This window comes from Dasypus novemcinctus, chromosome 14 (assembly GCF_030445035.2).
Source record: "Dasypus novemcinctus isolate mDasNov1 chromosome 14, mDasNov1.1.hap2, whole genome shotgun sequence".
Classification (NCBI taxonomy): domain Eukaryota; kingdom Metazoa; phylum Chordata; class Mammalia; order Cingulata; family Dasypodidae; genus Dasypus; species Dasypus novemcinctus.
The window spans coordinates 86,845,691-86,860,538 of NC_080686.1; the positions used below are offsets into that span (position 1 = coordinate 86,845,691).

Genomic DNA, 14,848 nt, shown 5'->3' on the forward strand with positions numbered 1-14,848 from the left:
TAATTGGCAAGAAAATCCATTTTTATAAAACATAGATAACCATTTTTAATCACTATATTCCATTATTAGCAATGGTTCCTGTCCGAAATAAACAATTAATACAGTACGAGATGTTTTCTATTTTGTTTTTAAATGGATCACTAAGCCAAGATTTGTATCTCTGTATGGGAGTGATTTTCAAGGGGACAGAAATGGTCTTTGATCTTTTTGAACCATTTGTCTTCAAATTCTTTCGAAGATGCAATCACCAAGGCAGTCAAGGCTGCAGAGCCTACACACTTCACCTCCATGTGAACTTCATCTTTTATTTTTTCTGGAATGATATCTTCTCCCATAACCTGTAACAGGAGGCAAAAAAATATATATATATATGGTCCCAATAAAAGAGGCAGCAAACATGAAATGAAAGACTGTGTTATTCATCCATTATAAAGGCAGAAAATACTTTGATAGCCAGGAGACATTTCCAATATATTAAAAAGATGTTTCTTCAGAAGTAGTATCCAAGGTCCACATACAAAATATCCCCCATCTTTACTCTCATCCTCCCCTTGGTGAAAGAATCACAAAGTGCAAATATGGTAGCAGTACTATCCTACCTACCTGTGTAAATAGTCAACCTTTTTGTATCAAAGAGTACATTCTACTGGGAAGAACATACCTATGAGTGATTCTTCCTCCTTGACCCAGAAAAAGATTCCATCCCTCTAAGAATGTTACCCTTCAATCTCAAGGACTGAAGGACCACGGGGACCCAATGAAGGCACAATACTGCTCCCTACTGGTCAGAATTAACGCCCACATGAACACAGGGTCATGGCCTCAGCATGGTCAACTGGATTCTCTTTGAAAGACAATCACAAAGTTAAATTGTAGAAAGCTTACGCCCGAACTCACGGAGTGTCAGATCCACTTTTGTTAAGGATGGTGAACTAAAATTAAGTACCAAAACATTTCATGCCATGGGGTTATGTATTTCTTTGGCAGGGATTTTATTTATTCATTTATTTATTTATTTATTTATTGGGCAAAGCCTTGTTTATTTATTTATTTAAATTTCTCTCCCCTTCCCCTCCCTGCCCCCCCCAGTTGTCTGTTCTCCGTGTCCATTCACTGTGTGTTCTTCTGTGTCCGCTTGTATTCTTGTCAGCGGCACTGGGAATCTATGTCTTGTTTTGTTCCCTGGCAGGGATATTATGTAGGGAATTTAAGTTGCATGGATTTGGACCAGAAGATCTCTAAGGTTTCTGCAAACCCTGAGTTCTATGTGCTTATGAAAACTCAGATCATAATGTATCAGAAGCTAACTCAAAAAATGGCTTCTACTGGCTTTAAATCTTCCAAGGTTAGATTATGTTTGAGCCAAGAAGAGATAACCAGACAACAATCAGTACTTACAAAAGCATGATATTCCATTAATTGTAAGATACTTTTAAAAAAATGTATTTTAATGTCTTTGAAATCAAGCTGTATTTCATAACCACTGGATACCATAGTGGAATAAGGTGCTTTTTTTTTTCCTTTTAGTGTTTTATATTGGTGATGGCTCTTTGGATTCAGTGAAATTCAATATTTTAAAATCTGGGATAAAACACCAAAATAATCTTTCTTTAAAAAAAACAGAGAGAATTTAATAGAATATCAATATCCAAGCAATGCAATATTCCAAATAGAGGCACAGCATTCATAGACGTCAAAAAGTCTGTTAAGGGAAGCAGATTTTGCTCAACAGATAGAGCATCCGCCTACCACATGGGAGGTCCAGGGTTCAAACCTGGGGTCTCCTGACCTGTGTGATGAACTGGCCCACGCGCAGTGCTGATGCACGCAAGGAGTGCCCTGCCACACAGAGATGTCCCCCATGTAGGGGAGCCCCATGTGTAGGGAAAGTGCCCCACAAGGAGAGCCACCCAGTGGGAAAAAAGTGTAGCCTGCCCAGGGCTGGCACTGCACACATGGAGAGCTGACGCAGCAAGATAACGCAACAAAAAGAGACTCAGGTTCCCAGTGCTGCTGACAAGAATAGAAGTGGACACAGAAGAACACACAGCGAATGGACACAGAGAGCAGACAACTGGGGGGGGGGGGGGAAGCAGGTGAGGAAGGGGAGAGGGAGAAAAAAAACCTAAAAAAAAAAGGTCTGCTAAAATATTTGGCTACTTCAAATTTTAAAACTTCTTTCTGCCAAAAAATATAAAAAACCTCAGAAAATATTGCAAAACATAAAAGGCAAGTCTAATAAAGACAGCTCTTAAAATTAATATATGAAACAAAATATACTAATACAATCATGAAAAAATCCATGACTAGGCAATTCACAAAATACAAATGGTCAATAAACATATGAAAAAATGTTCCTCTCAATAGTAATCAAAGAAATGAAAATTAATACAAAAAATGTGATTTTTCCCCCACAAAATTTGCAGATTTTAAAAAGTAATTATATTGAGTTGAACCATATAAAATTGCTTTTTTTTTTTAAGGTAAGCTGGAATACTGACAATTCCACATGGTTTGATCTATTATCTAGGATTGGGGATAAGAAACTAGTTCTCTCATACATTGCTGGAGGATATATAAACTGAATCAACCTTTCTGAATGGCAATTTGGAAATGTGCTTCAAGTCTTTAAAATATTCATATACTATTTATAATAATCTATTCTAAAAGGGCCAAATGCATACAACGATTTATTTGCAAGAACTTATCCATCGCTCATCCAAAAACTGGACTACTATTCAGTCATTAAAAATTATGCACTCAAAGAATATTTAAGAATACAGGGTCACGCTCACATCACAATGAAAATAACAGAGTATAACACAAAATGTACAGTACAGTATAATCCCAGTGAGGACCTAGACATTGGCCTTTTTTTTTTTAAAAGCTCCAGATATTTTCACAGGCATTATTCAGGTGTACAAATACTGTCCCAATCAACAGATTTACTGAGCATGGTAAAGACACAAAGATATTTAAGAAATGGCTTCACTTATACGGAATCTAATATCTAGTTGAAAAGGTAAGACATATTCTTGTATTGTTTTAGTGACAAAGAGTTACCCAGGTCAAACAATCACTTCAATCTGAGCTCAGGGGAAAGTGAAACTATCAGACCAGGACATTCAGAGAAAGCATCCTGGAAGATAGGGGAGTTCAGGTGAGTTCCTGAGGATAGGAAGAGCAAAGAAGTGGAACAGGAACACCCACGGCAAGTTTGTCAGGCATGGGTATTTAGACTAGTGGAAACCAAAGATTTGTGCAAGGAATTCCTAGGTGATAAGTATGGGGTTATACCCTGAGAGGCTTTGGATGATCATATTAAGGCGCCTAGACTGGACCTCAGAATTAATGTGATACACTTCACTGTTCAGCAAGAAGGTAACATGGTCAAAGCAATCCTTTAAGAAAACTAGCCCAGCAGCAACATTTAAGATAGAGAGAAAGCCAGGAAGTCACAGTGACAGAAGGTACTAAGGGCCTGGGCTAGGGTGCTAGCGGAGGAAGAGACATGAAAGGTAGCCCTGAAGGAAGGGTGGGTTTGGTATCTGGCTAAAAGCAACAGACTAGAGAGGAAGAGGGCAGAAGCTAAAAAGGTCCTGGTGCAGGATAAAAGAATGGCAGACAACATCAATGAAAAAAATTAAGTCTGAAAGGAAGAGATGGTTCTCTCCAATTCCTTCCTGCTTTTTCTCAACATATATTTACTGATGGCTATGAATGACACCACACAGGGCTAGGCACTCAGGGGACTAGAAAGATTGACTGCCAGTGTTTTGATAAGTAGTTCCATTTTAGACAATTTGCACTTGAAGTGACAGTAGAACAATCAAGTGGAAACCATCCACTTGGTAATTAATTTGAGATGTGAGACAAGTGTTCTAGAGATGGGATGAGAGAGACACAAACTGAAGAATGGGCCCGAGATGACAAATGAAACCATAAGTGTGGTTATGATTTCTGTGGGAGAAAGGTAGAAAGAACAGAAAGAAGTTAAACATTAGAGCAGGGGTTCTTAACCTTTTTTGTTTCAAGGATCCCTTTGCCAGTCAGGTGAAAACCACAGACCTCCAGAAGCAAAGAAGTATTAGGAAGCAAAGGAGAAAAACAGATTAGTGAGGCCTCTCAGAAGTAAAAAGAGGACATAAAAAATAAGTGGTCTTGGGAAGCAGCTGTGGCTCAATCAGTTCAGCTCCCGTCTACTATATGGGAGGCCCTGAGTTCACATCCCAGAGCCTCCTTGCGCAGGCAGGCTCGCCCGCATGCTGCCAGGTGCTGCCTGGCCTGCAAGCACCATGGAGAGCTGACTCAGCAAGGTCACAACAAAAACGGAGACAAGCAAAAAAACCCCAAAAAACACAAAAGAGTGGATAGCAAAGACACCGGGAGGGAGGGGGTAAAATAAAAAGTTAGGTGGTCAACGGTTACAAAGGCTATAGAAAACTGAAGGAAAATAACGACTATGGAAAGGTTAAGGGAAAGTTACATGAGACAGGGAACCTGTGCCCATCTGTGGGCTCAGGGAAAAGCGCTGGTGCAAGGGGAAAGGTTGAAAAAGGCTGAAAGAGAATAGCTAGGAGAGCATAGTCCTGGAATTGGGAAAAGGAGTCACAATGAGAGCTAGTTTGGCTTTGGGAAGGAAAAAGAAGCTAGCAATAGCAGGTATGCAAAAGGCATTTCTTGAGAGAAAGAAGATAGGAAGTATATGGATAGAGAGTTATTATCATGGAAAAAGTACTTGAGCTGTCAAGTTTCAATTATATGCTAAAAGTAAGTAGCACAAATAACTTAAATACAAAATCTCCAAATGTAATCTTAGCCATTTCAACATCTTATTTTACCAAAATTTAGCTTTTAAAAAAAAGCTAATGGAAATTTTTAAAAAATTACATTTGAATTTCTTTGCAACTATTAGAGTAGTGGAGAAAAATGGACTTGGAGCTGGAAAACATGGGCTCCAGTCCAGGTCTGCCACTTTCAGCCTGACCTTTGGCACCTCACAATCTATCCAAGCCACAGTATCTGCATTACCTATTTCACAGGCTGTGAGAATAAATGGAGAAAAAAATCCACAAACTGCTGCACAAGCTGACTCTTCATTGATTTTCTTATCTAGCATGGAAACAAACACTTAGTGGGCATTTATGATGTTCAAGCAGGTAGGCACTAATAGTACTGACAAGTAAATAAAACACAAGCCCCTGTCTCCTATCATGCACAGAGGAACGGCAATGAAGAGGCTGCTTTTGTGTGATTGTTAAGTGATCAAAGGGCACATAAAGGAAGGATACAGAAGTTCTTTAGCAGATAAGAGTTGTCTGAGTTAAAAAAAAAAAATTATATTGGAGCCAAGAAAAAGATCTATTATGCCTTGTTCCACATAAACCCTAGGGGATACTCACCTCAGAAATCAACAGCAAAGTTTCTTCTTTGAAGTTGAACCCTTTCATTTTGTCTTCAACTTCCTGCTGAGTCCTCAAGTTCCTCTCCAAAGCAAATGATGTTTGCTGAGATTGGATGAGCTGAAGCAAAAGTCTGAAAAACAGAAATGTCCCAATATGTAGGCTCCATTAAAGGAAAGTCAGGGGGAAATGCACACATACAGCATGTGTATTCAGGCAGATGTTAGACCTACTAGGCTAAAAATTAGGCACCCTTTTTCCAGTCTACCAAAATGATGGCATAAGATGTTCCAGGGTGCTGTTCTCCCATCGGATTCTTTAACTAACAAAAACTGGCAAAGACATCTTCCTCAAAATTCAAGAAAACAGTTAAAAGGTTGCAGTAACTGAGTGAATGCCAAATGAAGAAAAACAGTTTTAAAAATGATAGGAGGGGATTTTTTATCCTGCCATGTGACAGAAAGGAGAAGGTTCAAGCAGCTGAGGCCCCAGGGAGAGATGAGCCATTTGCCTGATAGCTTACAGCCGAATTTGGGAAGAGAGCAGAACAACCAAGACTGATACAGGAAGCCCTAAGAAACAAGCCCTATGCCAGGAGAGAGAGGACTACAGGATCCCAAAAGCATGAAGCCTCAAGAGGCTGGGCCCACAGAGCTGAAGAGGAAAGGGTGAGCCTGAGAGAGGAAGCCCAGAGGGGAAGGCTGAAATCTCAGAGAGACTGGTGGCCATCTTGCTTCACCATATGGCAACACACCAGATCAACAGGAGCTGACCTTGGTGAGAAGGCATCTCTGCTGAAGCCGTGATTTGGCCTTGGAACTGAAAGCTTTTACCCTCAAATAAATCCCCAGTACAAAAGCCAAAGGATTTCTGGTACTCTGCCATTGGCAGCCCTTTGGCAGACTAACACAAGTACTCTTGAAGAAATGGATGTTTCTCCTAAGCCCAGAACAGCCAGCCTTGGCCACTAACAGCCTCCTTTTCCCGGAACACACTATGTTCTCTGCCTAACTTTCCAAGAGTAATCGAAAGGGAGAAAGGTGCATCTTATCACAAGTTTTGTGGAGAAACTTCAAATAAGGCAAATTTTTAAAAATCCAGCAAATTCTAAAAAGCTGGATAAAAAATACCAAGTTATTGGGAAGCATGAACTTTTAATTATTTCTTGTAGCACACCAAAATTGCCTTCCTAAGCATGACATAAAACCCAGAAACCATAGCTGATTTGGTGAAAATATTTGACAACAGAATTCTTTCAAGTTTCTCTGCAACAAGATATTGCATAAACAATGTTAGCAGAAAAGTAATAGATTAAGATAAATTATTGCAAAATACATAGAAGAGAAAAGGTTCATATAATATGAAAAGGGCTGCTCCAAATTAGTTTTGAAATACCAATGATCAAATAGAAAAATGAAATATATGAACAGGCAATTCAAAGGAAAAGAGATACAAATAACCAGATTCCTTAACATAAATTACTGAAAATTTGGAAACACTCTAAATAGTTATAAAAGAAATGGGAGAAGAGTGATTCAAAGAAGAAAGAGCAAATACAGAGGCCAGAAGGGGAAATTGCTAGAATATGCTAGAAAACTGCAGTAGGCCAGTGTCTTGAAGAAGAGGAAATTTGGATACAGAGAGACAGGGAGAAACAGACAAAGAGAGACAGCCATGTGATGGAGCTGAAGCTTAAGTTATAACAGAAGCCAAAGATCACCATGGATATGCCGATCATCCACCAAAAACCAGGGCAGAAATATGGAATGGATTTTCTCCTTTAAAAGGAAGCATGGCCTTGCCAAGACCTTGATTTTGGACTTCTAGCCTCCAGAACTGAGGAAGAATAAATTTCTGTTATTAAAAAAAAAAGATAGGATGGGGAGTAGGTATGCTCAAGCAGTTGAGGTCCCAGGTTAGGTTCCCAGAGCCTCCTGAAAAAACAATAAACAAAACAAACAAATGAAAAAACCAACTCAGGGAAGCTAATGTGGCTCAGTGGTTAAGTGCCAGCTTTCTATATATGAGGTCCCGGGTTCAATCCCCAGTGCCCAGAATCTCAAAAAAAAAAAAAAAAAAAGGGGGGGGGGGGAGAAGGATATAGCTCAACTGGTTGAGTGCCTGCTTCCCATGTATGAGGTCTCATATTTGATCCTCAGTACCTCCTAAAAACAAAACAAACTAAAAAATAATTCTCATTGGGGAGCAGATGTAGCTCAGTGGTTGAATGCTTGCTTCTCATATCTGAGGTCCTGGGTTCAATCCCTGGTACCTCCTAAAAAAAAAAAAAAATAGGAGAAGCTATCCCAGCAATGCATTTGGAAAATGACCTTAACGTAACAGCGGAAACATTAAATACAAAAGAGTTTTTATAGCTAAGAGATTTCAAAGTGAGTGGGGAGGTCATTTCAGAGGTTACACTTATGCAGGTCTCATGCAGATCTCACTTACTGCCATAGTAAACAAAGCCTCAAACAAGGGTGCTCCTGAGGGCTCTAGAGACATCTGGATACTAATCACAAGCACACAGCCCCATGAAATCAGCACCCATTGGTGGGCCTTACCTTGAAATATATGTTAACCTATTTCCCCAATGTAACAGAGTTAGACTCATTTATAATTTACTTACACATGGTCCTTCTACTCCTTTGACTTAACCTATAATTAGCACTATACCCATTAAATATATGCCTCAGAGACTTAAATCTCTGGTTTGTTCATATGCTGGTTGAGCCCTGAGTCTCAGCAGAGTTGAGGCTAACACATACTCTCCAATTCATTTGCCTCACCTAGGACAACTAACAAAATGATAATGATGGACAACGGCCATCCCAAAAAGTATGGAGTATCTATCACTGCAAGCAAAATAGTTCCTTCCTTCTGTCCCATAAGATCTAAGACCCCTCTCAATCTGAAGCACAGCAGGCATCACCATCCTAAAACCCTCAAGATTGAGGAATGAACAAACATAAGGGGGGAAATGCACCCATGGACCAAAGTAGACTCTTTGTTATTGTGGTAATGGAGAATGTGTAACATTCATAGAAAGACAATGGTTACCAGAGGTTCTAAGGGAGGAGAGGAATCAACAGGTGGAGCACAGGGCATTTTTAGGGCATTAAAATTGTTCTGTGTGATACTGTAATGACAGATACAGGCCATTACATATTTTGTCAAAACACATAAAATTGTAAGATGCAAAGTATAAATAAACTATAATGTAAACTACAGATCATTGTTAGAAGCAATGCTTCAATATTTGTTCATCAACTGTCACAAATGTAGTGCACTAATGTAAGATGTTATTTGGAAAATGTGAGGGGGAGGGGGTGGAATATATGAGAATCCCCTATATTTTCTTTTTTTAAAGATTTATTTATTTCTCTCCCCTTCCCCGCCCCAACCCCGGTTGTCTGTTCTCTGTGTCTATTTGCTGCGTCTTCTTTGTCCCCTTCTGTTGTTGACAGCGGCACAGGAATCTGTGTTTCTTTTTGTTGCGTCATCTTGTTGTGTCAGTTCTCCTTGTGTGCGGCACCATTCCTGGGCAGGCTGCACTTTCTTTTGCACTGGGCGGCTCTCCTTACAGGGCGCACTCCTTGTGCGTGGGGCTCCCCTACGCGGGGGACACCCCTGTGTGGCAGGGCACTCCATGTGTGCATCAGCATTGCACTGTGGGCCAGCTCCACATGGGTCAAGGAGGCCCGGGGTTTGAACCGTGGACCTCCCATGTGGTAGACGGACGCCCTAACCACTGGGCCAAGTCTGCCACCCCCCTAAATTTTCGATGGAACTTTTCTGTAATCTAAAACTTCTTTAAAAATAAAGTTAAGGGAAGCGGACTTGGCCCAATGGATAGGGCGTCCGTCTACAACATGGGAGGTCCGCGGTTCAAACCCCGGGCCTCCTTGACCCGTGTGGAGCTGGCCCACAGCGCAGTGCTGATGCACGCAAAGAGTGCCCTGCCACGCAGGGATGTCCCCCGCGTAGGGGAGCCCCACGCACAAGGAGTACACCCCGTAAGGAGAGCCGCCCAGCGCAAAAGAAAGTGCAGCCTGCCCAGTAATGGTGCCACACACACGGAGAGCTGACACAGCAAGATGATGCAAACAAAAAGAGACACAGATTCCCATGCTGCTGACAACAACAAAAGCAGACAAAAGAAGAACACACAGCAAATTGACACAGAGAACAGATAACTGGGGGGGAGGGGAAGGGGAGAGAAAATTTTTTAAAAAACTTTAAAAAATAAAGTTAAAAAATAAAAATAATAGTAAAAGCTCACAGCACACTTTCTGGCTACTCCTCCACCCCCTCCCTGGTGTGGGTGTTAAATAACATGCTCTTAAACAATGAGTAATCAAAAATACATGGATCAAGGAAGAACCTGCAAGGGAAATTAGTATCTTAAGATGAATGAAAACAAGAACACAAGATATCAAAACTTAAGGGAGGGAAGTGGCTGTGGCTCAATCAGTTGGGCTTCCGTCTACCATAGGGGAGGCCCTGGGTTCATGTCCCAGGGCCTCCTTGTGAAGGCAGGCTCTCTTGCAAGCTGCAGAGAGCCACAGGCCGCCGTGGAGTGCCACCTAGCCTGCAAGTGCCACAGAGAGCTAACTCAGCAAGGTGACACAACAAAAAGGGAGACAAGCAAAAATGCAGAAAAGCACACAGCGAACAGACACAGAGAGCAGACAGCAAGCAAGCCGCAAGCTGCAATGGGGGGGGAATAAACAGAATAAATACAGACACAGAAAAACGCACAGCGAATGGATACAGAGTGCAGACAGCACGCAAAATGCAGCAAGGCGGGGGATAAAAAAAAACTTAAGAGATAGGGGAGCAGATGTAGCTCAGTGGTTGAGTGCCTGCTTCCCGTGTTCTGAGTTCAAGCTCCTGTAACCTCCTGAAAAAAAAAAAGAATTAAGGGATGTAGTAAAGGCAGTGCTGAGAGGGAAATTTATAGCCCTAATGCTTACATTAAAAAAGAAGAGAGACTTCTGGGAAGATGGTGGATAAGAGAGACACAGGACTCACTTCTCTCCCAGAAAAAATAGCTAGAGGACAGGCAGAAACAACCTGGCAGAAAAATCTTCTAGGGTTTAGGACACCAAGGGAAGGCTGGACACCACCCAGAAAAGAGAGAAGCACAGGAAAAGAATCTCCATGGACAAACTGTGAGTAAAAGCTGCAGGTGTAGCAGCTGATGCCAGCTCCCACTGAGCAGACAACTCTGAAATCTCAGGACTCCGGTCAGTGCTACAGATATAGGGAACTACAGGGATCTACCTCCCCAGGAAACAGCAGAGAGATGGACGCAGCACTTCCAGGCTGGGTGGGGTAGTACCAAAATGACAGAGAGAGAAAAGAAAAAGGAAAAAAAAAGCAGGGGCTCAGGGAGTTGAACGATAACATGAAACACAACAACTACATGTCAAGGGAGTTCCTGAAGGAAAAGGGAAAAGGGGCAGAAAGAGTATCTGAGGAAATAATAGCTGAAAACTTCCCAACTCCCATGAAAGTAACGAGTTTACATGTCCAAGCGCGGTATACCCCAATCAGAATGAATGTGAATAAACCTACTCCAAGACATATACTAGTCAGAATGTCAGAAGTCAAAGATAAAAAGGAAAATTCTGAAAGCAGCAAGGGAGAAGCAAACCATCACATACAAGGGACACCCAGTAAGATTTAGTGTAGATTTTTCATCAAAAACAATGGAGATGAGAAGATAGTGGTATGATACAATTCGGACACTGAATGAGAAAACTTTATCCAGCAAAACTGTCCTTCAAATATGAAAGTAAGTTTAAAATATTCACAAATGAACATCTTAATTCATAAAAAAGAATCCACCTTTGCAGGCAATATTAAAAGAAATCAACAAAACCAAAAGCCGGTTCTTTGAGAAGGTCAATAAAATTGACAAACCCCTAGCTAGACTAACAAAGAAAAAAAGTAAGAAAATACAAATAAATAAAAATAGAAGTCAAAGGGGGGAAGTTATGACTGACCCCACAGAAATAAAAAGGATCACAAGAGGATATTATTAGAATCTGTATACCAACGAACTAGACAACCCAGATGAAACGGACAAATTCCTAGAAATTCATGAACAACCTACACTGACACTACAAGAAATACAAGAACTTAACAAACCAATCACACTTAAAAGACTGAATCAATCATCGAAACTCTCCCAACAAAAAAAGGCCAGGACAAGATGAATTTGATACCTAGAATTCTTCACAGATGAATTCTATCAAGTATTTTGAGAAGAATTAACACCAATCCTGTTTAAACTCTAACAAAAAATTGAAGAGGAAGGAAAATTACCCAACACATTTTATGAAGCCAACATCACCCTAATACCAAAGTCAGATAAAGACACTACAAGAAAAGTACAGACAAATCTAATGAATATAGATGCAAAAATTCTCAACAAAATACTTGCAAATAGAATCCAACAGCACGTAAGACCAAGTGGAATTTATCCCTGGTTTGCAAGGGTGGTTCAACAGAAGAAAACCAATTAATGTAATAGGCCACATTAACAAATTGAAAGAAAACAACATGATGATCTCAATCAATGCAAAAAAGGCATTCAACAAAACTTAGCATCCGTTCTTGATAAAAACACTTCAAAAGATAGGACAAAAAGGAAAATGCCTCAATATGATAAAGGCATACATGAAAAATCCACTGTCAACATCATACTCAATAGGGAAAGGTTGAAAGCTAAGACTGGGAACAAGACAAGGATGCCTACTATCACCATTGTTATTCAACATTGTGCTAGAAATTCTAGTTAGAGCAGTTGTCAGACAAGAAAAAGATATAAAAGGTATTCGAATAGAAAAAGAGGAAGTAAAACTCTCACTAATCATGGATGACAAGATCCTATATTCAGAAAACTCTGAAATATCTACAACAAAGCTACCTGAGCTAATAAAGGATTTCAGCAAAGTGGCAGGATACAATATTAACAGGCAAAAATCAGTAATGATTCTGTACACTGAATAATCTGAGGAGAAAATCTGGGGAAAAATTCCATTTACAATAGCAATAAAAAGACTCAAACACCTAGGAATCAATTTAACGAAACAACATACAGGACCTACATGTAGAAAATTATGAAACAATGCTAAAAGTAATCAATGAAGACTTAAACAAATGGAAAGACATTCCATGTTCATGGATTGGAAGAATAAATATTGTGAAGATGTCAATCCTACCTATATTAGTCAGTCTAAGCCAAAGGGGTGCTGATGCAAAGTACCAGATATCTTTTGGCTTTTATAAAGGGTATATAAAGCTTACAGTTACAAGGCCCTAAAAAGTCCAACTCAAGGTTGCTTTCTCACCAAAGACAGTTGCCACGTCTTGAAGCAAGATGGTTACTGATCTCTGTAAGAGTTCCTTTCATCTTTCCCTCTAGGTTTCCTCTCTCTCAGCTGCAGGCTGGCATAGGACTTGTCTTTCAGGGCATAGGGCTAGTTTCTTTCCATGTTTTCTATATCAGTCTCAGCTTTCTTCCCAAGGTCAGCTGCAAACTATCAGGTGAGTGGCTCATCTCTCTTAGGGACCCCAAGATCAAAATACGACACAACTCTCTCTTCTCGAGTGTCCGTTTATATCAGCCCACCAAGGGGGTGGGGACTCAACCTGAGTTACACCTTACTGAGATAGCCTAATGAGAAGCTCTAACTGGATTTTATCAAGTAAACATAATCAGAGGCCCCTCATTGAATTTAATACAATCAAAGGGTATCATACCCAGAGAAACAGATTAATTTACAAATATAATCTTTCTCTTTTGAGGATTAATAAATCATCTCAAACTGTCACACTACCCAAACTGATTTATAGATACAATGCAATACCAATCAAAATTCCAACAGCCTACTTTACAGAAATAGAAAAAAGGCAATTACCAAATTTATTTGGAAGGGAAAGTGTACCTGAATAGCCAAAAGTATTCTAAAAAAGAAGAACAATGTGGGAACACTTTCACTGCCCAACACAGAAACATATTACAAAGCTATAGTGGTCTATCTGTATTGGCATAAAGACAGAAACATTGATTAGTGTAATAGAATTGAGAGTCCAGAAATAAACCCTCACCTCTATGGCCAACTGATTTTTGACAAACCTACCAAATCTATATCACCAGGACAAAACAGTCTCTTTAACAATTGGTGCTGGGAGAACAGGATATCCATAACCAAAAGAATGAAAGAGGACCTCTATTCAGGTCTTATACAAGAATCAACTCAAAATGAATCAAAGATCTAAATATAAAAGCCAGGATCATAAAACTACTAGAAGAAAATGTAGGGGAACATCTTCAAGACCTTGTGGTACGGGGTAGTTTCTTGGCCCTTACATCCAAAGCATGAGCAACAAAAGAAAAAACAGATAAATGGGACATCCTCAAAATTAAACACTTTTGCACCTCAAATTATTCTGTCTAAAGGGTGAAAAGGCAGCCAACTCAATGGAGAAAATATCTGGATATCACATATCCGATAAGGTCTTAATTATATGATATATAGAGATGCTACAACTCAACAATAAAAAGACAAACGACCCAATTAAAAAATGGGCAGAGCTCAAGCAACTGGGTGCCCGCCTCTGACATGGGAGGTCTCAGGTTTGATTCCCCCTGCCTGCTAAAGAAGACAAGCATATACTGCAATGAGCAGACTACAACCAGCAAGACATCGCAACCAGCAAGGCACTGCAACAAGCATACGCCACAACGAGCAGATGCCAAAATGAGCAGACACCACAACTGCCCCAACCACTGCAATGAGCAGACGCCACAACAAGCAGACGCTGCAACAAGCAGATGCCACAACCAGTAAGGATAAGTGGCTCAAGCAATTGGGCGCTCACCTCCCATATCAGAAATCCCAGGTTTGTTCCTGGTGCCTTCTAAAGAAGATGAGCAGAGGATGAGTACACAAAAGAGGGAGCCATCTCAGGTGGAGAGGGGGGAATTTTTTTTTAAATGGGCAAAAGACTTGAATAGACATTTGTCAAAGAAGAAATACGAATGGTGAAAAAACACATGAAAAAAGGCTCAACATCATCAGCCATTAGTGAAATGAAATCAAAACCACAATGAGATACCATTTCACACCCACTAGAATGCCATTACCAAAAAAAAAAAACCTGAAAATAACAAGTGTTTTAGAAAGGATATGGAGAGACAAGAACACTTAGGAATGTGAGAAAACTGTTTGGTGGCTCCTAGGTTAAGTTAAATATAGAATTACCATATGGCATGGCAATCCCACTTCTAGAATTGAAAGCAGGCACTAGAATAGACATTTGTACAGTGATGTTCCTAGCAGTGTTATTCATTATTGCCCAAAGATGGAAGCAACCCAAGTGTCCATGAAGAGATAAATAAACAAAATGTAGCATATATATGCAATGGAATA

General features: G+C 40.1%; 1 protein-coding gene across 1 annotated transcript in view; it reads right to left on the reverse strand.

Moving 5' to 3' along the window:
- Positions 1–14,848, reverse strand: part of C14H8orf76 (chromosome 14 C8orf76 homolog) — a 27,184-nt gene continuing 12,336 nt past the window's right edge. The window contains exons 5-6 of the mRNA XM_058275991.2: positions 5,403–5,535; positions 1–338 (exon numbers count right to left, since the gene is read on the reverse strand). Coding sequence (XP_058131974.1) covers positions 141–338; positions 5,403–5,535 — 331 coding nt within the window. The 3' untranslated portion in view covers positions 1–140. The remainder of the gene's footprint in view (positions 339–5,402; positions 5,536–14,848) is intronic.